Source organism: Melospiza melodia, chromosome 5, assembly GCF_035770615.1.
Source record: "Melospiza melodia melodia isolate bMelMel2 chromosome 5, bMelMel2.pri, whole genome shotgun sequence".
NCBI lineage: Eukaryota > Metazoa > Chordata > Aves > Passeriformes > Passerellidae > Melospiza > Melospiza melodia.
The window spans coordinates 78,188,937-78,215,029 of NC_086198.1; the positions used below are offsets into that span (position 1 = coordinate 78,188,937).

At 40.2% G+C, this 26,093-nt stretch overlaps 1 protein-coding gene across 15 annotated transcripts in view; it reads left to right on the forward strand.

Moving 5' to 3' along the window:
- ABLIM2 (actin binding LIM protein family member 2) overlaps positions 1 to 26,093 on the forward strand; it is a 131,023-nt gene that overhangs the window by 89,249 nt on the left and 15,681 nt on the right. For 2 of the 15 annotated variants that reach the window (XM_063157544.1, XM_063157545.1), the window contains exons 10-19: positions 542 to 688; positions 2,542 to 2,574; positions 5,159 to 5,279; positions 6,941 to 7,039; positions 12,437 to 12,538; positions 13,833 to 13,886; positions 17,366 to 17,418; positions 18,010 to 18,142; positions 23,630 to 23,688; positions 25,635 to 25,689. In XM_063157544.1, the coding sequence (XP_063013614.1) occupies positions 542 to 688; positions 2,542 to 2,574; positions 5,159 to 5,279; positions 6,941 to 7,039; positions 12,437 to 12,538; positions 13,833 to 13,886; positions 17,366 to 17,418; positions 18,010 to 18,142; positions 23,630 to 23,688; positions 25,635 to 25,689 (856 nt within the window). The remainder of the gene's footprint in view (positions 1 to 541; positions 689 to 2,541; positions 2,575 to 5,158; positions 5,280 to 6,940; positions 7,040 to 12,436; positions 12,539 to 13,832; positions 13,887 to 17,365; positions 17,419 to 18,009; positions 18,143 to 23,629; positions 23,689 to 25,634; positions 25,690 to 26,093) is intronic. The other 13 variants (XM_063157546.1, XM_063157548.1, XM_063157550.1 and 10 more) reach the window with 13 other exon arrangements.

Below are 26,093 nucleotides of genomic sequence, written 5' to 3' on the forward strand. Positions count from 1 at the left end.
TGCTGGTTTGTGACCCATAATTAAGGGCTGTTCAGACATAGTCAGGAATGGAGGTGAAGCTGTGGGACACAACTGAATGGGAGAGATCAAAGAGCTGATTAATGCTTTTCAGCATCTGGAGAGTAAGTTCTGGAAATACGTACTTGATTATTCACTACTGCTTACAGCAGGGTAATTCTGCACACCAAAACCACTGCAAAATTCAGTGTGTTTTGTCTAAAAAAAGGACTACAATATCTGTCCCCTATATCTCTTTGTGCATCCAGGAGTAAGTGGGATTATAACCAGGGAATTGGAATGATGCCACGCTACTCCTGTTAGCCAAATGCCAGTGACAAGGTAAAGGCAACAGTATATAAAAGAAAACAGCATTAATATTTAGCATAGTGTAGTAAATACAAGAGATTTAAATGTTCACAAACAAAAAAAAAGTGATTTATTATGATTATGACTTTCCTACCTACATTTATCTTTCCTTGTCTGATTGCATCCTGCTCATATTCTTCCTTATTCTCACTGCTTTCTTTCCTCCTTTTCTTAGGCAAAGCTTGGAGATGAAATTCTTGACTACAGGGACTTGGCTGCTCTTCCTAAAAATAAAGCCATCTATAACATTGACCGCCCAGATATGATCTCCTATTCTCCATATATCAGTTACTCTTCAGATGACAGGCATAGTTACGGGGAGGTACTGAAACATGGGTATTTTTTCACTCTGAGTTTCAGGTTTTATGTGCATCATTGAACATGTTGCTTAAGACTATTAACATGTGCATAGCGGTTTTTTTTTTTTAATGTAATTTTTATAGCTCTAGTTAATTGAGTCATGTCATCCATTCATTCCCAATGACTTCCAAAAAAAAAAAAAAAGAGAATAACAACCAAACCCAAGATGTTAATTTCTGTTATTTTCATTTTTTAGTTTGTAAAAATTAAAACATTGCTTTCTATGATCATTTTTTAAAAAGATGACATGTAATTAAAATATTTTTCCATGGGAGTAGTTCTGCATGCGGTAGGAAACGAGCCATTGCTAATTATAATGCAAAAATGAGAAGCAAAGCCAAATGTCTTTCATGATTTTTGTTTTTAAACAAAGTGTACCATGTTATTTTGGTAACAAAACAATGGTATCACTTTCCTGTGTACAAATTTCTTTCAACTGTCCCTTACTTAACTTCATCCTCATGTCATGCATGCACTTCAGCCTTTTCATATGCAGAGCTAATATGATACAGTTTGTGCTAATGAAATCTAATTTGACACAATACTAACATACTAATAACTAATACTAAGTCTGGGCTTTGTGAATCATACTTGTATATAACTCCTGTCATGCAAGTTAGCTTTTCTTCTCTGAATGTACCTGCATTTCATTTGACTTTCTGATTGCTTTTCTACTTTAAGCTAAATTTTTACAAATTAAACCTTTACAATATGTTAGATATGAGCAATATACATACAGTGTAGCATGGAAGTCTGCTTTGTTCTCTCCAGGTGTCAGTAAATGAGCAGAAATAAATGCAATAGTTAATGGTCATGATATTTATAAAAGCCCTAGTCATGCTATCACTTGCACCTTTTACACTGAATCAGTACCACTAAGGTCTCAGTACCACTGTCAGGTGAAGTGCAGTTCCTGTGTTGGATTTTGCAGACTTTCTTCCAAGCCCTCTCTGCACAGTGCTGAACTGTGATAGCTCCATTGTAAAGCATTCAAAAATAATTAAATTTTATTTGGTAAAGAGTTTAAATGGTATTCAGGTTTCTGATTTCACAAAATGGAAAGCTGCTGCCTCACCCTGAACCTGTCAAGCATAATCACTCCCTTTCCATGCTGCTGATGGCTGTGGCCCTCCTCAAGTGCCTGGTGACATCCAGGCTTGGCAGAGGTGCACAGACCAAACATGGACTGTGTTTGCAATCTAACATATTTCCTGGTGCTCCAACTATTTATTATCCTTGATATTACCAGGAGAAAAAAAAAATCCTGTCTCCCAAATTTCAGCATCCTGGCTTCTTACCTGCAGCTGCAATACTTTCAGTCTGTTTGCTCACCTAACCAAACATAGTGTTTGATTTGGAAAAAAAAAATGAGCAGCAGATTGTCAAATTACATGATGTTTAATTGAAAATAAATAGTGCAGGTATTTTTCTTTCCCTTAAAACTGTCAGTTCTAGTCCTGATTTTGGAGGTCCTTCAATGCAGATTTAGTTAGGGTTTGCGGGTAGTTTCAGGCATTTTAAGTGGGAGTTCTCTATTGCCCTTCTCTGTGCCACAGGACTGGCCTCACCATGCCCCAGGATTCTGTAGCAGAGAAATCACTCAAAGACAAATATGAAGTTATTTATATATTAGTTCTTATGTACTTAATTCAAAACAGATAATTAAAAAAAAATGCCCTAACTTAATTAACAGGTGTTTTTCCTAACTGTATCATGTGTTATACATGAGTAGTGATATTTTAAGAGTAATTCTTCTCACAATTAACATCATGCATGAATTTGTATCACTAATTTGTTGTGTGTTGCTGTTTGCAGTCACCTCAGTTGCTCTCTCCAACACCTACTGAGGTAATCCACAGTGCCTTTGTTCTCCTCTTCTGACCCATTTTGTGATGCATAACCATATTAATAACCAGCAGTGTCTGAAATGTGGGATTTGCCCCTTGCCTCTACAGTGCATGGGGTTTACAATTTATGATTTTCAGAGTGTTATTTGTGTTCAGTATGTGCTCTGCTTCTGGATTGTCATCTGTATGCATCTGTCTCCACTGTCATCCGTGTTTCTGCTTTCCAAAATAAAGGTCGTATGGTGGTCACTTCTTCAAGCTCTACTGAATAAATTATATTGGGAAATATGATTTATGTTCACATTTAAAGCTGCCAATGTGAGCTGATTCAAATTAGTGCTCGGCATAGATTTCTCTTCTTTTATTATTCTCATTTTTTTATTCCACAAATAGTTAAATTACTTATACTATTTGTGCGCACCTACTTTCAAATCATTTGTACATACCTGAACTTCTAGGTCTGTGTATTTTGATGTGCATTAATTAAGTTAGTTATTGTTTCAAGAAACATCACTTTGGAAGCAGTGAAAGCATTTCATGTATTTTCCCAGATAGTAAATTCAATTCCATATCATGGGTCTGGCTATTTTCTCCATTATCCCAATTTTATGCACTGCAAAATTTTGATAATCATGGAGAATTAAGGACTTTAAGAACTGGTTAACAGAGAAGTTAACCAGTAGAGATGTAATTTTTTTGATAATTTTAAAATAAAAGCATGTTTCATGTAATATTTGGTGACACGGACTAGGTTGACTGTTCCTTACAGAGACACAAGGTACACAAAGGTAAGGACTGAAACAATATGAAAACTTGATGTTTTGTAAGATTATAACAATATCCTTTAAATTCAGTTACCAAACTGCCAATATTAAGTTCCAGAAGAGATACTGGTGTGGAGGTTGGGACTGCCATGATTTGTGTATACTCCCATGTTACCCAGCTCCTCTGTGCTTGCTGTCTCTTTTTAAGGAATCTGTGATCAGGTGCTTGGGCATCATCATCATTTGCAAACTTGTCACCATTTTTGTTGCAGGGGTTTTATGTTAGAGGAGAGTTCCACTGTGTCATACAATTGGACGCATCACAGACCATTAGCTGACACTCATATGGTATTTAAATATTACAAGACTTGTAGAGCCATTGCAATGCTGCTTGTAATTCTCTCCACAAAGGTTAGAGTGGGTATTACAACATGTGGATACAGTGGGAAGGAAACATATCGAGCTGGATGTTGAGAGGAGTTGGTGGCAGAATTCCTACAGGACACTGCACACTTGGGAAGGCATCAGTTGTTCTTTGCTTTTTGTAAAACTACTTCTGAACTGGATGTTAAAGCAATAATGCTGCTGGCCACTATACTAAGCTGATTTTCCCCTTTTGAAAATGTGGCTGGTAGTTCTGGGGTGACGTTGAAGGGACGGAGCATATCTTGTCCGCAGGATAAACCTGAAGATATGAGAATATTGTACATCTCTGTAGAGTCAAGGGAGAGAAGCCAAATTTACTACATTCATCTAAAGATGAATGTATGGACATAATTAAGTTGTTCTGATACGAGTTTGGGAGATGATGGTAGGGCTAATAGGATGTATAGTTTGTTTAAATGATGAATGATCCAGTGGGAATCACACAGATTCCTAAAGGCATCCCCATATTCATGATAAGAGACTGACACTTGATACAGTGTAGGATATCTTCACTCTTTTCTGCTGGAACAGGAGAGGGGAAGCATTTTTTAGAGTATGACTTTCCATAAAAGAGCATCTGCAGGTTACATTCATTTGTTTCAATGAACTTAAGCCAATTCTCATGTGTTTTTAAAAAGGGGAAATTTGAATTTTCTTTTATAGCAAGTTTACACAAGTCACTTCCCCATCTATTTCACTCAGTAGTGCTTTTACTGTTAGGAAGACTCTACTAGCAAGTTGCAGTTGCAGTTTAACTAACTGTTGAAAAATCAGTGGCTTGGAGGGGGTGTACATGGTTTTGACTGGTTGAAGCTGAGGATTTAGTGGGAATTGGATTGCATGAATGGCTCTGCACAATGGTGCAGTATTAATGCTGATGTGTTTATATTGGGTTTCTTAGGCTAATGATCATGTTGCAGTGTGGCACACTGGGCAATTTATACACAATCAGTTTCATGATGTAGTGAAACCAGCAAATGCTGATTTTTGTGTTGTCTGCAACCATTATGCGTCTATTCGTATGGGTAAAAAGTGACCATAATGCTGTCATGCTGACCTGAGCTCATCTTCCACCCAATTTCATTTGTTCAGGAAATTACACTGTCCTGATGCAACACTTTTACAGCCCTTTTCAAATTAAATTGTAATTTTAAATTTAAGTCTGTGCTGACTTTCCTGGCAACATAACCATTCTCTGCTACTTGGCAGAGCTCTTTCAGTCACTCTGCAGGTGGAGGTGGTGAAAGCCACCTCATTTCATTAGGATTTCATGGAATCTTAGGACAGCATCGAGTCCCATCTACACAGCACAGAAACACATGAGGTGGCACATTCTGCCTGTTTGAGAAGTTGCTTCTCCTCCCTAATAACATGTGTTTTCCCTCTTCCTCCAAGGGCGACCAAGATGACAGATCTTTCAAGCAGTACAGGACATCAAGTCCTAGCTCTGCTGGCTCCCTGGGCTATGGTCGGTACACCCCCACCTCCCATTCTCCTCAGCATTACAGCAGACCAGGTAAAAGCAACCTTACTTATTCTCTAGATTTTTCCATTACTTTGTATTATGTTGTAAGTAGAATTGACTTCAGCAGTCAGGGGTTTAAGGTGGAATAGCAGTTCCTTGCAGGGATTTATTTACAGTGAAAAGCGAGTTCCGTGGGGAGAAAGGAAACAAGTGCTTCAGGAATGTGCATCCAAGAAAACAAAACCAGGCATTTACAAAAAATTTATTCTGTGTAGACACAAGATAGGAGGATTTAAGGGACTTAATCTTATCCTGCTTGAAGATGTACACTCATTCCACAGTTCTTCCAAGCTGTGGCACAGTAACAGTGAGTGCACAGAACCCAGGAGGGAGATCGAGTGACCTTGTGTTACATTCTTGTACCACAGGGCCATGGTTCATGTCCCCTCTCCACAGTGCAAGAGCTGGAGGAATGACCAATTCTGATGGCTGAATTTTGAAGGCCAAGTTGCTTTAGTTGAGAAGTTTACAAAGTGGTTTTTGCAGCTTTGAGCTGTAATAGCAGCTGTGTTGGTGCTCTGGTCACACAGACAGGAGGGATGATCTCCTTTTGACCTTTGCATGGGAATGCTTTACAAAACCCCATTCATATCTGGGCTCTGTACAGGATTTTATCCTTGGAAATAATTGGTGAAATTGCTCAAAATTAATTGTATTTTTTCTCTACTCCATCATTTAGGTGAAGAACACAGCATTTATATTATTTTTTGTTGTCTTTTAATTTCATTGGGGATACATTATAATTCTAAACTAGTTTGGAAAATGCAAGTTCTTAATCTTTCCAGGGGAAATGAAGATTTTAGAGGTAATAGAAACAATTTTTACAGGATTTGAATATTTGTACTACACAAAGTCTTTGACAAAGTGGATATGAGGTGGAGTAAAAAAAAAAATCTATTAGAGTGACATTAATCTCTGCTGAAGGTCTTGTAGCTGTCACACCTCATCTTAGTAGCACAATGCTAAAGCAAGCAGGAAAGACAAAAGGAATTCCAAATAAAATTGAATGCTTTAAAATTTAGAAGATAATCTTCATAATCACCATTTTTAATAATTGCCACTAATCCTCCAAACGATGTTATCAGGACATCATTGCAGCAAAGCAGAGATGACTTGAGAGTATTTTTCAAGGAACTTAATCACATATGTAACTTTCAGAGCTCAAATAACTTCAGGATGTTTCTTCTAGTATTTAAATTAGCCATGCACTAGAGTGTCCTGTGCATTGTGAACAAAATCCTAGCAGTGTGCAGTTCTCTGCAGAGACAGAGAGGCTCTTCCCATTTCATTTCATTAGACCCATTATGAGCATTTCTCATTCCCTCTTGCAGCTTTTTAATATGCAGGTTTTCCCCTGAGTGCAGCCATGCCTTTTGTGGTGCCTTTTCTGGAATATTTTCTGATGCCTTACAGTGGTTTGGGTGATGCCCTTTCTGTCTGCAGAAAGCCCCTGTCCCTTGGCTGACCCCATGGTGTGGCCACTGGCATGTTTTTAGCAATAACCAGAGAAAGAGGAAGACTTAAATGTAAACTGTATGTTTTCTAAGCATCAGGAGGAAAATGTTCCTGAAAAAAAAGGATGGCATTGTAATTTGTGGCTTTCAGTAAGTGAACTAAATAGTTTATTTTCACTTACTCTCTGTTGCCCCCAGCTGGTACTCACAGTCTTGGTACCAGTAGCTGCATCTCCCTGCCCCAACACCCAAGCCTTACATCTACATTCAGACATCATTACATCCCTTTCTTCAAAGGTAAGGTCCAGGAATGCAAAACCGTGCTGTGATAATGTAGATTTATTCAGCTGTGTTTCACTTTTATGTCTGTGCAAGCATGGCTTCCACTTGGATAAAATTTGTCTTAATTTTGTGCAAATGCTTCCTTGATGTACTGTATAAGTTTTACAAACTGAGTGGGTATGGGGTGTTTTATTTTTGCTTTTTCAATGAGTGTTCAGTGTTTTTCAAAGGGTTAGAGGGAAGGAATTTGCTTTTATAATGAAACTGAGGAAGGAAAATATTCAAAACTCTGTTAGTTCTAAAATACCTTTACCCTTTCTGGTGATGCTAAATAGTATAATAAGCTTACACATTTGATACAACATAGGATGATCAGTTCTCTAACCTTCCAACCTACATTTAGATATTCTTCGTATTATTTTTGGCATTGCCAAAAATTATGACAGCTGGTTACATCAGTGCAGCTACACTGACTCTCAATTAGTCTGTGCTATATCTTACAAAACAGGAACTGAATCTCTTCTCCTTGCCATTAGTTTTTTTGCAGTGGATTTAACTTCTAGCAACCTCCATGTTGTTGAATGAGGCAGTGCTGAGGAATGCCAAGAACCCTTGAGACAAAGGCTTTTTTTTTAGTCAGTTGGTAAATGTCTGAGAGAGAAGGCATTCACCTACCACATTCGTCTTCCCCTGAGTCTGTCTTCTCTAGTAACAATATGAACTGTGAGGCCACGTGAATGGCAAACACTTTGAATGCCTGATCCTTGACTCTCATATACTCTCTGACTTAATAAAGTGAAACTGTTGTTCTTGAGGTTGTAACCAGTAAAGAGAAGGGAATGACCCTCTGCAGGAGACAGACTTGCACATCAAGTGAATAGCAGGTACTCATTGCCTTTGGAATAATAACTAATAAATCTTTTTTTGGGCCTTGATGCTCCCCAAAGTCAGCTGAATTTCACTGGGATAAACAGAAACAGAATCAAGCTTGAGACATCCAAATATAATCCTTGAGAGAAAATTTTGGAGGAAGGAGCTGATGAGATTAAACTGTTTGTTGTTGTTTTAGAGGCTACCTGCAAAGCTCCTTTCCACAACCAGAAGCAGTCAGCCTCCCACACGTTTCTTGAAGGGCTGGCACAATCCCTGGTATTCTCTGAGGCACTGATTGAACTGTTTTTGTATCTGTCCTCTCATTTTGGATGGTATTATCCAACCTGATGTACTGAGTAAGAGAAACTTCTTTGGTGTGCTGCAGCACATGATTTCAGTGTATGGAAAGCCTTTCCTCAAAGTCCTGTTGGCAGCTGCTTGGCAGCACTCCTGTGCAAATGGAATTCTGCTCAGTGCTACCTGCAGTTTCTCAGAGCAGCAGCAATTATTAAGTGCTGCTGTTTGGATGAAGGAGTTGTTAAGTGGTAGCTCCTTGTGCCCAAATAATTATTAGTAATGTGATCAAAATTATAATATTTTGCAATTCTGAGGCACTTTTTTATCAAGGAGTTAAATATTTTGCAGGCAGTACCTTACAGTGCCTCACAGGGTTCCTGTGAGGTAGGTAGGCAGGTGAACATTTTTATAATTTTCCTAAGTAGGTAATCCTGGGCCCTGCCAAGGTTGAATAGATTATTCACTGGTTTATACAGAGTTAATGTCTGTGTCCAAAATAAATGAAAATATTTGCTTCATCCTCTTCAAGGTCTCTAAATTCTGAGTTTCAGAATGTGGTTTTTTCCTTATCTTAATGAGCCTTTTGATGATGTGGATGTGCTCTTTTTTTTCCCTCTTCAAAGTGGTTAGTGTGGAAAGAGTGGGATTGTAGCAATAGTTGGTTTGTATCCAGACCAGCCTTAATGTTGCCACTTCAGTTTTAAGAAAGTGAAATCTTGCTTATTTAAAAAAAAAAAAAAAGATCCAAAAATAATACACTGCTTTACTATACTAGAAGTATTCTTTTTAAAACCAGGACTCCTCATATGTCATAAAAGATATTTCCTTACACTTCCAGTAGACAGATACATTACTACCCTAGGGAAATTAAAACAAGCAAAATCTTCCTTTTGATTTCACTGAGTTTGCATCATGTTCTTCCTGAGAATGACAGGGTTCATAATTTTTTCCAGTGACAAATATGATTACTAAGTTCCTGTTCTTCCATCAGTGTTCTGCAGTCTAGCTCCCATGAAGTGTAATGGGATGAGCTGTTATTTATCATGAAGGCAGATGATTTGGTTGTGCTCTTTTAAGGATTTTTGTCCTCAAAATAAATTCTGTGACAACCTCACTTCAAGAAAGCTTCACAATTCATGCCACTGCAAGTGATAGGTGTGATATTCCAAGCACCTATGCTTGGTGTAGTAGTTCTTGAGGTGGTGGAGTGAATGTGCTGAGCCCTGCTGAAAAAATGTTTGCTTAAAACATAGTGGGAATTATCTTGCCTTTGTAGTGCAGGAGCACAGCCTCCTTTTTTTGGCTTTGAACACTTGAAAAGAATTAGTCATCAAACTTCAGAAAACTTCTTTTAATTTAATGCACCATGGGCAGAGATAATAAAGGGCCCTGTTCTGTGAGTAGGCTTGGACAGCTCCCTCATTCAACCAGTGGCATCTGTTTGTTCTTCAGTCCTGAACTTAGACAGCTCTTGCTGTAACTTACTATAAAATTTCCCATCCTCACAGATAAGATAAAAGCTGATTAAGTAGGAGATACAAGCAATATTTTACTTTTCCTTGAAAATGGAGCGCGGTCTGAGCCCTGGTCAGTTGGCTCTACACACACAGGGTTAAAAGTACAGCCTGCCCTGTCAGCAACCAGAAGACACAGGGAAGTTTTTGTGGTTTACACTCAAGTTCAAAGTAAGCCTTCCCAGATTCTTTCCAAGTTAAACAACATGCAGGGCAGAGTTCAAGATTCTGGTTTTTTGCTCTTCACTGATCAGTAGAGAAGATCACAGCCTGTGGCTGCTTATGGCAGAAGGCAAACCCAGAAGTTTAAAAATTGCTCTCTCTGGTAGTTGTCTTTTCTCTGAGAATTTATTTGAAGTTCTTCTTCAGTCTATGCTAAGCAAACCTTGAAAGAAATAGTTTATTGGCAAAGTATCATTTTAAAGATTTAAATTATAGCCTAGCTTAAGTGACTGACTGTAGTTCCTACTCATTAACTTTCTACATGGGTCTTCAGTTTGCTTTATTATTAAACACTTACTTTGGTATGCAAAATGTGAAATACAACTACTCACATGTCTATCTGAATCAGTGGCAGAATGAAAGTTCAAATGTGCATCAGTTTGTGTGAGTGGAGTCCAAGAAGAGCCTTTTCCATCATTTCATCCTTAATTCTTCCATTTTGAGCAAGTTAGAGGTAATGGCTTTGCAAACTGCTCCACACAGATGATCCTTGCACTGAGGCATTTTTAGATTCCCTGTCCCCTGGTACTTGCACTTATATCTTGTGTTCCTGCAAGCTTATTCCTCTTAATTAATGCTTCCTCCTGATTCCTTGCTGACACTCTACCCTGTCTGAAGAATTACTTTCTGTGTGTGTACAGTACCAGCACCTTGGGTCACTGCTCAGTGAAGTGATTATTCATGCAAATCATATCTGAATAGAGATTTTAATAATATGCTAATTTTTAAGTAAATGAGAAATTAATACACTGTGGAAATTGCTTGATAACTTTCATTTTCTGTTTAAATTAGAAAAATCCAATAGCAATATCAAATCTGAGTGAAGAGCATTACAAAAATTTTAAGAACTTTGGAGGTGTAATGGACCTTATTTTAGTAGGTATCTACCAGTGACATTCAGGGTTCTTCTATTTAATAGGGATAGGCAGGAATCTGGGCAGCAAGCAGCAAAGAAAGGGGTAATTCATAAAGGTGGAGTGAAAACCTGTCCCCACTATTTTCCAAGGGCAAAGTGGGAATCAAGAAACTGAATAACTGTCTGGTTTCTTGTCTGAGGACTACTTGCCTTCAAACTCATGGTAATGCACCAGATTCTTAGGAATTCCATAATTTTCTTAACATCTTGGAGAGACCATAGGCCATCAGCAGCTGTAGTTGGGATTTCAGTCTCTCAACATCCCAGATTACACTTTTCCAACGAGAAATCGCTGAGTGGTCGGAGCTGAACAGCTTTTGAGGTTTAATTTTTGGTCTACTCTGAACACAACAGACGCAAAAATTAGGATGGATTAGTCAGTGTATTGTCATGAGATAACACAGCACACTGTTCTGACCTTGTCTGTCCTGTCTCTGCTCCCACTGAGCTGGGTGGCACTGTCCCCTTGGCCTCAGTGGTGCATGGCAAGGCTGGCTTTGGCGGCAGTGGGGTGGCCATGCCCCCACTGTGTGTCAGCAGAGACCATCCACAGGCATGGCCTTGCCAGCTCTGGGAACCCAGCAGCTCTGTGGTTATGAAACAACCCCTTCATGAAGGCACAACTCATGCCCTGAGCTGCTGCACTTTCTTTACCCCAGAGAAACTTGCTACGCCATCATCATTACCAGCCATTAAATTTGTGCTTCATCCACACTAAAACAATAACAGCAAATTAACAGTCATTTGATGTAAGAATAAATGTCATGTTTGCTTCCAGTTGCTTAACAGTGCTGTAAACTAAAAGGATTTTACAAGTCCCAAAAAAGTAGAGCTTTACTTTTTTGTTTGCCAAGCAGCACTATAATGCCATAGAGTGTGCTTCAGGGGAATAAACCAGGAGGAGATGAATGACACATAATGAGCATTTGAAAAAAGAAGTGGAAAAATGAATAAGGAAAAATCCTACGTGTGTCTTGGAATTTGGTGAAGTGACTATGGCATTATAGATCCATGACTTGATAATCCAACCTTGTTTGCATAAAAATGCTGTGGCATGTTACCTGTGGGAAAAGTTTGCAATTGAAAGCCGAATTTCAACATCTATTTTTGTCACTGATATATGCAGGATTTTTTGACTTAACCATAATGTTTATATTTTTGTCTGGTCCTGCTTTGAGATGATTTAAACACTACTGAATTATGTATTACTAGTTTCAGGGGCAGGCTACGAGCCATAGCATTTAACATTTAAAACACTTGATCAATAGATTATTCAGTTAAGGCTATGCAAAACACATGGAAAAATTCTGATGTTCTTATCCTTTGATTTTCTTTTTTAAAGCATCATTAAAAGAGAAGTTTTCACTTCAAAGTGGGGCATCTTAATCTGATATCTATCAGATAGTAATTTTTGATGAGTTGTTAGGAGTCTGAGCCAATATAATATGTTGAAAAAGAATGGGTTTTACAAAAACATATATTTGAAACTGTTGGATTAACAAGTCATTCTGAACAAGCTTTTATGCTTGAAATACTCTACTTTGCTTTCCATTTTTCTTTTATCTGCTTTCTTTGCTCTTCCCCTTGGAGGCAGTGAAAGTGGTCGGAGCACTCCAAGCTTATCCATGTACTCTGACAGCAAATCTTCACCTTCTGTCTATCAGCAGGCTCCTAGGCATTTCCATATTCCAGGTAGGCATTAACTGCTTAGCTTTTGATCTTCAATTTCTAGCACCTGTTTGTTCTCTTCTGAATGTAATTTTTTTTTTGGCATTGATTTGTGAATTTTGAAGTGCGGAAAGAGAAAATATCTACCTAGTGAATATCTGTTGTTAAACTTCTTCTCAGAAATAAAAGAAAGCTGTGTGCTCGTGTACCTATATGTTAAAAAAAGTTGCTTTACAGAAGGAACGGAATGAAAAATGTTACCAACAGTACAAAGTTACAGCAGCACTGGGTTAGTGGCTGAACTAGATGATCTTAGATGTCTTTTACAGCCTTAATGATTCTAAGATCCTATGATTTATAGTGCCATAACTGCATAGATGTACTGAATTTGTGTGCAGGAGGAATGACTGAAGGGGTTTTTGTTTTTTGGTTGTTGATTTTTCTTTTTCTTATCAGTCTGTTATCTGAATTTAAGTAATAGTAACATAAACTTTAAAAGAAGCTGGAAGACTTGAGAACTGCAGGGGGTTCATTGTGACAGTCTCTGTATACGTACTCTACTGTTTTCAAGTTCAGTCAACAAGCACATTAAAGTTACATCCACACCATTTAGCTGTTTGACTGCTAAACACATCTACATCCTCACTGTAATCCTTTGTTTATTCACATTTAGCTTCTGTGGTTAATGTTTCTGTAAACAGACCACAATTAGGAATTCTATCTGCCACAGTACTGAGTAAATCTGATGTCTGTGATTTGGGAACCCTAGACTGTGGCTCTGAGTGCTTCCAGAAAATTCCTGGAAGGCCAAGTCAAAATAAAGACAAATTATAGGATTTCCTAAAAGAATAATTTGTATTTACAGTATAAACATTCATACCTGAACATGTACACTTTATTTATAAATAATGGAGAAAATCCTTTTCCAAGTGTGACAGTTGTAGTAGTCTGCTGTACTCCTATATGAATTTTCAATAGTGGCAAGTGTGCCAGTTTCTTTTTTGCTGATTATGAAGTATATTTTGGTAGTGCAGATGAAACCACCTACATATCACCCAATGGATGCCACTCAAGTTGTCTTAGAGCACTTTCAGGGACTTAGGGGGATTATGTTGCACAGGTAGGTATAAAGGTTTTCGGCATACGATGGATAAAGTTCCATCCTCTTTTAATAACCAGTCAATGGCAAACCACTGAATGAATGCATAGTTTTTGCTGAAGTTTTTGCATTGTTACTGTTGCTGAGAGGAAGCCATCAGTGTGGTCTGAACTTCTTGCTTACTCTTTCATTCTTTCCTTTCTCTTTCCTCTTCCTCAGACACTGGCGTAAAAGATAACATCTATAGGAAACCTCCTATCTACAAACAGCATGGTACAGTCTGCTTTTCTCTGTTGCAGTTTTATCTATGTGTCTTTGCAAAAAATTGGTATTGACTCCCAAATTTGTTTGCTGTAGTCTTTGCATTTCATTATGCCCCTATAACCTCAAATAGAAAAGGAGAAAAAGTGATTTGAAAATTAAATAGCATAAAATAGCACAACATGATGTCCAAGGATACAGTAAGTTCTCCAGAAGTGGGATACTGGTATTTTGATATGTTGTGATGATTCAGAGCTGCTAATAAGTGCCACACAAAGTGTTGTGCTACACCCTGACTGCTGTTCCATGCCCTGTTTGCCCTCTCCTGCCTCTCTGTGCTGGTCCTCAATATAAATCATTACATGTAACTTCTCAGGCTGAGCAAAAACAAAAAAAAGAAAGACAGCAAAAAAGTTTAATATTATAATGGTGTTTGGAAAAATCATGAACAAATGCAAAGTAACAATCATCCAGTGTAAGTCAGCATAGTTTCACTCATTTACAGAAGCTGATGTTAGGACTCTGTAATCCTGTATCCTGTCTGGGCAACTTAATTTTATAGATACTTTTGGTTTCTAAAGAGGATTCTAAGCAACAGCTTTATATTTGCAGGCTGGGCATTTTTATATCAGTTTGCTGTCTGTCAAAGTCTGAATTATGTCAGTTTTGCACTGCTGTATGGAGTTGTCCTTGTAATCACTGAAGTGAGCAGAGAATTAAAGTAGCAAGTCAGCAATCTCAATAGGTTAACAAGAATATATGTTTTAAACTTTCTTTTCTAGATTATAGACATTCTGAAAGATTGTGTTTGGAAATACATTTTTTTTCCTGCCAGAGGATAAAACATAATTTACTCTAACTAAAAAATCCCCAAAAACCATAATATTCCGAAACAACAACAAAAATCAATAAACTTTCCTTCCAATAAAAATAATACTAATGAATATCAAATTTAAAAATATTTTTTTTTTTGTTCTGGAAGGACTCCCAGCCTAAAGCATGAACACATGAGCAGCTGATGATTCAGTTCCTCAAGCTAATGGGACACTGAACTAATTCATGCTGAAAAGGAGCCAGATAACATTCCTTTGTTGAAGAGACCAAGTTTGAACAAACAAGCACAAAAATGTTCTTTAAAACAAGAAGTGCAAGAAGCTCTTCCAAAACGTTTGGTTTAAAGGATTTTAGTTACATCAGCACCCAACAGATTTGCTATAGCCACAGCTTCTGTGTTTCTATTATAAACAACCAACTTCAGAATGAGAAAAAGGTGGTGGAAGAATGGAACATGCAAGAGATCAGGCTCAGAGCGGGGGCTGGAGAGTGAAGAGTGTAGGAGCCTGCATGGTTGTGTGTGTGTGTGTATTTGTGTTTTAGAAATATTTGAACATTATTCAAAGTTACTAAAAAAGTTTGGAAATCACGTTGGGATTCAGAACAGAGTATCCCTTGTAGTGGTGAAGCCAATGCTCAGTACTGATGAAATTCAGAGCACTTGGATTTATCTGCCAGCAATGTGTTACACGAAGCCTTCTCAGGAACTTGGGAGGGGCTGGCCTTCATGGCCCTCGCTGACTTTGGCTGTAAATCCTCTGCATCTCTTTGAAGGCAGATGCTGTCAAGATCTTGTGGAACTTTCTTGAAATTTCTGAATAGAAATCTTGAATCAAGCATGGGGTGTTTTTCCTTTGAAAACATCAATGTCATGGAACAAAAATAAAATTTACAGAAATGCATCAGATCCTCTATAAGGATTTCTGATTTAATGAGAGCGAGATCTGTTCACATAACCTGGAATAACTTATTGACTTGCAGTTTAGGGTGTGCTCCTAAAATATCTGTGAACCAGGTTTAGGTCCTTCTTGCAGAGTAGGGACTTTATTCATCTGTCATATTTGAATATTCTTTCCTATTTTATTCCTCAGAGAAGCAGCTTGCCATCATGGGGAAATACCCTTGTCAGAGTGCTATGAGATAACTGTGAAAACCTTTTTCATAACGCTGTTCACATTTTGTAACCCAGCTTCTTTATTTTTTTTTCCATACTAAATGGAAGTGAGAGGAAGCAGCCAAACCCTCTACAGTTCCAGACTTTCACCTCTAACCTACAGATATTTCCCTTATGGCAATTTGTCATTTTTTATCTACCACCTCCTCAGCAAAACCAGTTAAGGTCTGGATGTGAGCTGTGCAAAGGCACCAGAAATTGCATCAAAGTAACACTGAAATGCTTTTGGTGGTGGCCTTTTGCCTGTGTTGTTTAGGCACGGGGCAGATCCTCTGAAGACACGATGGCTGGAGAACTGGAGAGGGCAGAGTTTTTCCCAGCTTGCTGGGAGTTTTCCAGCATTTCTAATGGTGCAATTTAATCTCTTCTCCATCTCTGTCTCTAAGAATCTCATCTGAGCCTTAACTTTTACTTTATTGTACTCTTTCTCTTAATAATAATTACATTTTCTGTCTACATTGCATTGCACCAGGGCCATTTTTCTCAGGCACTGCAGACAACCCCCTTTTCACATTCATTTCTCATGGGCTTAAAGTTATGCTATGTCCTTCCATTATTCCAGTTTTGCACCATTAAAACTCTCCCCAGACTACCCAGAGGGCTACAAAGGCAAGTAGGGCTCAAATTTTAAGAACTTACCTGAAATTGTGTGAGATTTGGCACAAAACTTTGTGTAAGATTCTCAAGTGTAACTTGGTGTCTGGAACAATACCCTGGGAAATAAAAGACAAGGACAAACACATTCAAGGGTTGGGAACTATCTAATGAGGAGCTTTGAGGTTTTCAGTTCTCTTCTCAGGAAGTTGGAAAGTTACAAGGAAATAACCCAATGGTAAAACATCAGCAACTTTTTTTGGGAAACATTCTTTAACAGGGCAATATGGGCAGAAGAGGAAAATACAGTCATAAAAATTGGTTGGTCAAGAATTTTGAATTTTAGAGTCTTACACAATCTCTCATGCATATTTTATAAAGAGGCAATGCCAAGTTTTTTCAAAATTTTCTTTACCATGGTTGTCTGCCCTCTTTGGGATCCCAGGAGACCCAGGTGTGCTGACTACAAAATATCTGTGTGACTACTTGTACTTTCATGGTCATTGTAGCAGAGAAGGGGGAAGTGGCTTCCCTGTGAGTGGTGGCCTTAGAAATTTGTCCCTAAGTTATGATGTACAATTCTTTTTCCCACCAATCATTCCCCAAAAGTAGTTTAGTCCTGAAAATGCAAGTTCAAAATCCAGCAGGAATAGATTCTCAAAATTCACCGTATACATGAAGGATGAGGATTACTGTAATACTTTCAAAATTATTTCAGTTAATTATGTGAAACCATAGCTCTATACATCAAATTTTCTGTCAAACTCTGTTTTTTTAAATTGATTTTTCTCCCCTCTTAAAAATATTTGGAACATAACTACAGTCAAAACAGAAGACAAAAAATAAGATGCATTCTGTTCAAATTTTTTAAATTAATTTAATCTTACAGCAGCAAGAAGATCAGAAGGGGAGGATGGAAGCTTGGATCAGGACAGTAAGAAGGTAATGATCAAAAAGAACAAAAGGAAGTATTGATCATTCTTGAAGTAACTGGTTTTTAAAACACATTCATATGTAAAGGTATTCTTTTAAATAATTGAAATAATCATTACTACTTTTAGGTCTTTCCAAAAAGACATAGAAAAGCTTAATCTCTCACCCAAAGAGTTTAGAATGTACATTCTACAGTAAAGAGAAGTAGGGATATTGAGATTAAGAGCAATAAACTATGGATTTTCACTGGGTCTCAATATCTACATTGGTGATTCAGCTAATCCTGCAGACATAGGGTGCATATCAACCTAGAAGAAAAATGTCAAGAGCAGATTAATTATAATAAAATTACATAGGGCATCTTCTAAAGTGGGGCACAGTGGGCAGCTTCATGAACAGAGAAACTATCCTCAGCCCAGCTGAAAATTAAAAGTTTCTGGTAGCTGTGATGTCTAATTCACCATGTAGTCAGCTTTTGTAATTTGATAAAGGATGGTACGAGCGTCAGTGAGCATTAACAGACATGCAGCTCTCAAGGCATGGAGAACTGCCTCCAGGTGTTAAATCCTGTATCCTATAACAGCCTTTTCCTCTCTGCAGCTCAAGAGCAGCTGGCTGATCCTGAAAGGGGATCTGGAGACCAGAACCAACTCCCCGGACTCGGAGACGCGCTCGCTGTCACTCACCGCTGGCAGCGACCGGGCGCAGGAGGGCACGGCCACGCCGTACTGCCGTGAGTGCTGGGGCACCAGGGGGCTGCTGCACCCGGGGACACTAACTCGCTGTTAGTGCTGCACCCAGGGACCCAGCTCCCTGTTAGTGCTGCACCCAGGGACCCAGCTCCCTGTTAGTGCTGCACCCAGGACCCAGCTCCCTGTTAGTGCTGCACCCAGGCACCCTGCTCCCTGTTAGTGCTGCACCCAAGCACCCTGTTAGTGCTGGACCCAGGCACCCAGCTCCGTGGCTCTGCTGCACCCAGGGACCCAGCTCCCTGTTAGTGCTGCACCCAGGGACTGAGCTCCCTGTTAGTGCTGCACCCAGGGACCCAGCTCCCTGTTAGTGCTGCACCCAGGGACCCAGCTTCTTGTTAGTGCTGCACCCAGCTCCCTGTTAGTGCTGCACCCAGGGACCCAGCTCCCTGTTAGTGCTGCACCCAGGCACCCTGCTTCCTGTTAGTGCTGCAGCCCAGCTCACAGCTCCCTGTTAGTGCTGCACCCAGGGACCCAGCTCCGTGGCTGTGCTGCACCCAGGCACCCTGCTCCCTGTTAGTGCTGCACCCAGCTCCCTGTCTGTGCTGCACCCAGGCACCCAGCTCCCTGTTAGTGCTGCACCCATGCACCCAGCTCCCTGTTAGTGCTGCAGCCCAGCTCACAGCTCCCTCTTAGTGCTGCACCCAGGCACCCAGCTCCCTGTTTGTGCTGCAGCCCAGCTCACAGCTCCCTGGCAGCCTCTGTGCCTATCTCTGCCATAACTACGCCCATCTGTCTGTTGTGCCATGGTTTGTGAGCATTCACTGCCTCCAGACTTTGATGGTGAAGCTATTTGTAGTTTCTTATTAGTGAAAGGAGCAGCATTGTGGTGGTGTTTGAGGGTTTCCAGGACGAGGGAAGAGATGTGAATCTTGACTCCGTGTTTCAGAAGGCTGATTTGTTATTTTACTATATATATTATATTAAAAGAAAATGGTACACTAAAACGGTACTAAGGATAGAGAAAGGAGACATCAGAAGGCTAGCAAAGAAAGGAATGAATAATAAAATCTTGTGACTGCTCACAGCCTCGACACAGCTGGCTGTCATTGGTCATCAAGTAAAAACCATTCACATGCTGAGTAAACAGTTCTCCAAATCACATTCCAAAGTAGCAAAACATGGAGAAGCTGAAGCTTCCCTGCTTCTCAGGATAAAAGACCCTGGCAAAGGGGTTTTTCATAAAATATATCAGTGACACAGCACTGGCTGTGTAAAAGAACTGTTGTCTCTTTGGAGAGCAGAGATTCCACAAAAACCCACTTCTCATAAAAGTGCCCATTTTTTATAGGATACCTATTTTCAGTAGACAGGATGGTAGTGTATCAAGCAGATTTTTCATTTGTGCTAATTATTAGTCCCTGACACAAACTATGTATTTTGAATATTGATGGAGCCATTCCTTCTCTATCAAGATTTCCTTGCTCCAGAGATTAATTTAGCCATTTATTTACTTTTGTTATCACTCTCAGTTATAAGAAATATTCCAGGTGGGAAAGGGAATAATTCTGTAATTGAATTATTCCCATGCTAGCTGTCAGTACCAAAAGCATGTTCTTCACATTTCTTATTACAAATTTCAGCAAGTCAGAATCATTACTATTGGGCCTGAATTTTACTTTAGAGTTACATACATGACAAAAATTAAGTTTAGCGAATTCTAAGAAATAACTGGGACATTACTCTCCTTGCCTTCTCCACTTTACCCCAGTAGCAGGTCATCCAGGGTAAGCAAGCTGGGGAAGCAGTTTTCCAAAAGAATGCACCCAATGCAAGGCATGTCTGGCAGCAGGGCTAGGATGTCAGTGTTGTGGGCATTTTGGTAATGTGATAGTTGGCTCCATCAACTTATATTAAGGAAATTATGGCTTAGCTATGCAAGGAAGAGGAATAACAGATGCTACAAAGTCTGTCACAAGGCTGTAACAAGATAAAGAAGAAAACTTATTTTAGATCATTACCAGTCTCACTGGGCTAGCTTAAAGGAATTTGTTAACTTAATCCTCACTGGAAATCACAAAGGTGTACTGCAGGATTCCCTGTGCAGGGGAAACTGAATCTGACCATCTAACATCTGATTAACATCTGTAAATCGTAGCCCACAAATGAGCACCTTTGAAACCTTTCACTGTCATACACACATGGGGTATGTCTGGAAGCTTCATGGAGTAGATCTGATGCTCTTCTACACGTTTTGAGAGACCAGTCCTTAAGTGCAAATTTTCAGCAGGGAGGAGTATGTAGCGCACCAAGAACTGTTATACAGGAACAACATATGGTGTTCATTTTTACCTCTGAGAATGTTGCTATATCTGTCACTCTGCTATACTGGCACTTCTTTAATATTTTTGATTATCTTGGGAATGTGGAACTATTAAAACTAGAAATGCAATAGATAATTCACACCTCTCTGTCAGGGTGAATATCCCATTTGTGCCAATATAGGTTCTGTAGTTCATTCTCCATTGCTTTTTATCAGCATTTCTCTGTCCCTCATGAAAGTTGACTCCATTACCCAATTAGCAACTACACAGAAATGACAGAGGAAGTTTTGTCTTCCTGAAATTTATGCCTTTCCTTATGCTTTTATTCACTTACCTGACTGTTTTAATACCTGTGGACATCCTAATTAATTCCTTTTCTATTCAGTGTTTCCCTGTTTAGTTCTGAATGTTCATAGTCTGTCATATGCCCTCCATTGGCCACAGAAGAGTAGCTTCTCTACCTCTTGCATTTCTGCTTGAGAACTCTGGCTTTCAGCCCCGTCCCGTGGCATAGTCAGTGACTATCAGAGAAAATAAACTTGTTAGGCATAGGTTTGGTGCCAAGTGGTTACATACAGAGTGGAGGGAGTTAGCAGGCTGTGAATTGGTAGTGATGTTTCCAGATAAACTGAGCAAAAAGCTCTTCATTTTTCTGTCCAGCCTCTGAGCAAACCAGAGTAGGGTTGTTTTGCTCTAGAAGAAATTTTTCCACATTACATTACTTAAATGCCCAGAAGAACACAACTAACAGCACATCAGTGTGAGGCTTGTGCAATCAACAGGCAGGAGTGGAGCTTGCATCTCCTGACATCCACCTGTGAAAATGGGTCTTGTTTCTGTAAATGTAGATGTCTAATAGCTTATCATTTACCATGATTCATGATTTTAAGTGTTGAGTATTTAGGAAGCAGCCATCATCTAGGAAGGCATGTAACCCTTGCTGTTGATGTGTTCATGATGTGCTGAGAGGCAGCCTCAGCCTGGACGAAGCAGGAGCCGTACCCCTGCAGAGGGTACCTGTTCAAACCGTGTCCAACCACAGAGGAGCGGAGCCGGATCAGCGGCTCTCAGTGCTGTGCTTGGGCCGTTCGGGCTCCGCTCTGCGCTCCGCTGCTCCGGGCGCCCGCGCGGTGTCGCCGGCGCTGCGGCTGCGGCTCCGCCCGCCAGATCCAGGCCGGCTGCGGGGCGGCTCCGGGGCAGCTCCTGCTCAGCCCGCCAGCTCCAGGCCGGCTGCGGGGCAGCTCCGGGCAGCTCCGAACCAGCTCCGGCTTCGCCCGCCAGCTCCAGGCCGGCTGCGGGGCGGCTCCGAACCAGCTCCGGCTCAGCCCGGCAGCTTCGAGCCAGCTCCGGCTCCGCCCGCCAGCTCCAGGCCGGCTGCGGGGCGGCTCCGAACCAGCTCCGGCTCAGCCCGGCAGCTCCAGGCCGGCTGGGGGCAGCTCCGGCTCAGCCCGGCAGCTCCGAACCAGCTCCGGCTCAGCCCGGCAGCTCCCGGCCAGCTCCGAACCAGCTCCGGCTCAGCCCGGCAGCTCCGGGCCAGCTCCGGCTCAGCTTGACAGCTCCGGGCCAGCTCCAGGCCAGCTCCGCGCCCGCCTGGCTCTGCTGCCAACTCCTCTTTACCTTGAGGCAATGCTCCTCGGTGACCGAGGGTTATTTAGCGACAGAACAAACCTCACTCGCCCATCTTCTCTGTAGCCAAAAGATTGATCTGCACACTGATGTCCAACATAGCAGCTTTTTCCAGGCAGGAGCAGAGATGGCAGCTTTGTTGCAGATACAGGCATTCTGTTGCACAGGTATTATTTTACTCTTTGCTCTCTGCTGGCACTACCGTTCACATAACAGGCAATTATAAGGTTTTTGTTTTGTTTTTTTTTTTCCTCTCTCAAGTATAAGAACTGTAGTTGCCCTTCTCTAATGGTAGGAGGCATTTGGTTTGCAATGCAATGTGAGCCTGTTGCTCCCTGTTTAAGTACATTCAGTGCTTTGAATTTTTTTTCCCATCATGACAGTGATTCACTGGCCTACCCTTACTCCTTTAGCTTTTCGTCCTTGCTCATTGCTGCCCTTTGTGTTCCCTGGATGAAATGATCCTTCAGTGCTCAAGCCCTACCTGGGCTGTCTTTCACCTTTGCTGGGTTCTGAGCACTGACACAGTGCAACTCCCGCTGATCCCATTTTTTCTTGCCTTGCTCTCTTTTTATTTGGATAGCTGGAGAAACTTTTGCTATTTGTTTTAATATCATTTTCAGTGTTTAACTCAGCTTGACTTCTGGCAGTTTTCAGTTTATCTCAGCACATTTTGAGCTCTATGCTGATCCATCTTTTGCTTTTTCTTTCTGCATGCTTATTCCTAATAATCTCCTTAGGGTATTTATTAATCCAGTGGGGTCTTGATTCCCTTCCTGCATTCCTCTTTGGACAGAGACTGCTAACAATTTTGACAGAAAGAAGTATTGTATATTCAGTTCTTTGAGCCATCTGACTTCTGTAACTCTTTGCACCAGTTTTACATAATGTCCTATACTGGAGTCAGGAATGTTTATTACACGTGTGTTTGTTCTTCTATTGTTTAACTTTTAAACTTTCTTATTAGAGTCATAATACTAAAATTAAGGCATTTCAGTTGTCTCATGATGACCACACTCAGTTTCATCACTGTATCACATCATTTATTCATGGTAACACCACTTTGCCAGTTTTCTCCATCTTAAAACTTTCTTTCATTTGGGTGTATATACTCTGTCTGATTTACTTTATCCACTGCTGTATCTTCATTTCTGCATTTTTCCAAGAGATGTTTTACAGGGGAAAAAAAAAAGTTTTTATTTTTTCGAGTGGTAGGGTATCAACCCATCTTTTTTTAAGAAACAAAACCATAACCCAGAACTCATATAGCACATTCAGAAGTGATGATCTAAGTCCCTTTATTCCCAATTTCAAGTTCTGATTTAACACCAATCTGGAAGGCAGAGATTTCACCCCACAACTCCCTCCACATTGTGCCCCTGGCATGCTGCTCTTTCTAGATATTGCTACACATGTTCATGTGCATGAAATATGGAGAAAAGATGAGCATAGGTCAGTTATATCTCATCTCATTGATAGAATATTTGCATTGATCTTGTAATTGCTGTTTCTGGATGTTTTCTCGGATTCCCTGTTTTAGTAGGCTGTGAAAGATCTAGCTGTATATTATGTCTTTTACAGGATTTCCATATTCTAAGTCTGCTTCTCTACCTGGCTATGGAAAGAATGGCTTACATCAGGTAGGTACACATCTAAATCCATTCTCCAGGGAATAAGGTCTCATAAACAGACAGCTCAGTAACTAGTTGAAAATCTACACAGTAATAACACTTCAAAGGTGTTTTGGCTGCCAGCCCTGTCTGACAGATTTATTCCCTAAGTGGGTTGCAGTTTGTCTCTCTGCAAGAGTGAGACTGACTGAGGCTTCTCCTTTTAATTGTGTGCATCATGAGCACTGGGAATCTTGATTCTCCTCCCAAAACAAACGAAGATCTAAAATCTGCACAGGCTGCACATACTAGTCATAGGATAGCTTGAATTAATGATAGAGACAGGCCTATAATTAGGCAAGTAATGATTTTAGAGCAAAGGTGGAACACCCCACATCCATTGCATTCCTTGAAATATCTGTTCTGTTTTTTCTAGTGTAAATGTGTGTCTCTGTGGGGTGTGTGTATTCACACACAGCCATTGTCATTTTAAGGCAGGGAGGGATCAACGAAGATTGAATGACAAGGAGCAATCTAGAAAGAAAGTTGTCTAACCAAATTATGATCAGAACGGACTCCAAATTATTTTTTAATCCTTCTTTGCAACTTTTATTAATTTTTATTAAAAAGTAAGTTTTGACAATGTGGCCTGTCTGGCATCTAGCATTATGGATTCTCAGTTCACGGCTTATACTATTAGGTGAAAAACCACTACGGTTTATAGTAGTGATCAATACATAGATGCCTGTGCACCTACCTTTTCAAGAATTGATTTGTGTCCAAATTGCATGGAGAGGACCTCGATCAAATTCCTTTCTTACTCCAAAGGAGGATGTGAAACCTGCAAAATCATATGAGGAGGATTGAACTTCCCCAGTGACAAGAGTCAAAGTGAGAGTCATTTGGAAGGAGCTATAAGAAAGAAATTATCAAGGAGTGGCTAAATGGATTTTTCAGTAGCTGCTGAAATGTCCATCCCTTTGAGTTAATATTACAGGACTAATTATGTCTGTGTTGCTTCAATACCTGGTTTCTTGAATTCTTCTCTGAAGAAAGGAATGACACTGAAATTTTGTCAGATAACATTTAGAAATTTAAAAGGGCCCATAAAAAACGAATCCCACCTATGAGTCAAGAGGTTTTTCTGACCGTTCAGAATAGGTGTTGCCAGTAACCCGAAGTGAGCAAGGCGCTGACTTGTGCCCAGCCGCTGCGCTGGTGAGGCACCAAAGCCCTCCCGAGGCTTCCCGAGCCCAGAGCGCTCCGGGTGCCTTGCAGTGCGCTGGGAAAGCAGCAGATGGCAGCGTCTGTCCCTTAGAAAGAGCCCCAAACCTGTGTGAGAGTTGAAAAGGTTGCTCGTGGTCAAATCCTTGAGGCCAAAATTCCTCTCAGAATGGATGTCCTCTGTTTGGATTGTAGGTTCATTCATACCAGCTTTTGTGGTTTGTTATTTTTAATCAGCCATGCTAGTGCTGCTTAAATAAAACCCCAAAAGCAAGCAAGGAGCCTTGCGGGTTATTGTGGGCATAGCTGTGCGCACCATTGATACCCTAGCAGGCAAAAATGAGATTTGGGAATAAAAATGTCATATAATAGTGCTTTTCTGATTTCCTCTACTGTTTTTCGTCATAGCATTTGTCAGCAAAGGAAGAAGACAGTGGTTCAAACAAAGCACAAATATGGTACATGTAGAGTTCTCCCTGGTCAGTGGCATCAGCAGTGTGAAGCAGAAGGAGAAAAGTTGCAGTGCAGCAGAAGAGATTTGTGATGATGGCAGTAACACATCAGCATGTGACAGTTTCAGTGTTACCTTGCTTACTTGAGCAATTAGGTCAAATTTGATTGAGACTTATTTCTCTTTCTCTCACACAAGGATCTGTATTTGGGTTCTGTGTGTTTCTTTTTTCTCTCAACAATATTCAGAGTGGGATTTTTGTGTATTTTGCTGTTACATTGCTTCTTTCTTTCTCTGTCAGCCTGAAACTATGGGCCAATATGAAACGGACCAGGATGCAAGCTGGGGGATGAAAGGTACATTTTTTTGCAATATCATTTCCCCTTGTGTTTTCACCCTTTGAGGATTTTAATTAACATATTGCCATAAAGGTTATTCTTCTGAGCTCTTCATGTAGTTCACATAATAATAACTAGCCAGAGGCATAGCTCAGTGTCATATTTATCGCAGAATATTATTTTTTACTTACCCCAACCTAAAGGCTTGACAGAAGTCTTGCATCATAGGGTGGTGCAACCAGGCTGAGTCAACAGCAGGATCCTTGATATGTGGCAACAGCTTTGTGGTGTTAGTCTCATATCAAAGACAGGAGGAAATTTAAGATAATCTTTCCTTCAAGTCTAGTTAGAAAAAGTCCATTGTGCTTCTTGGTTGTGCTACAGTGTGGTTAAAAAGTGCAGACTTCAAAATGCAGAATTTA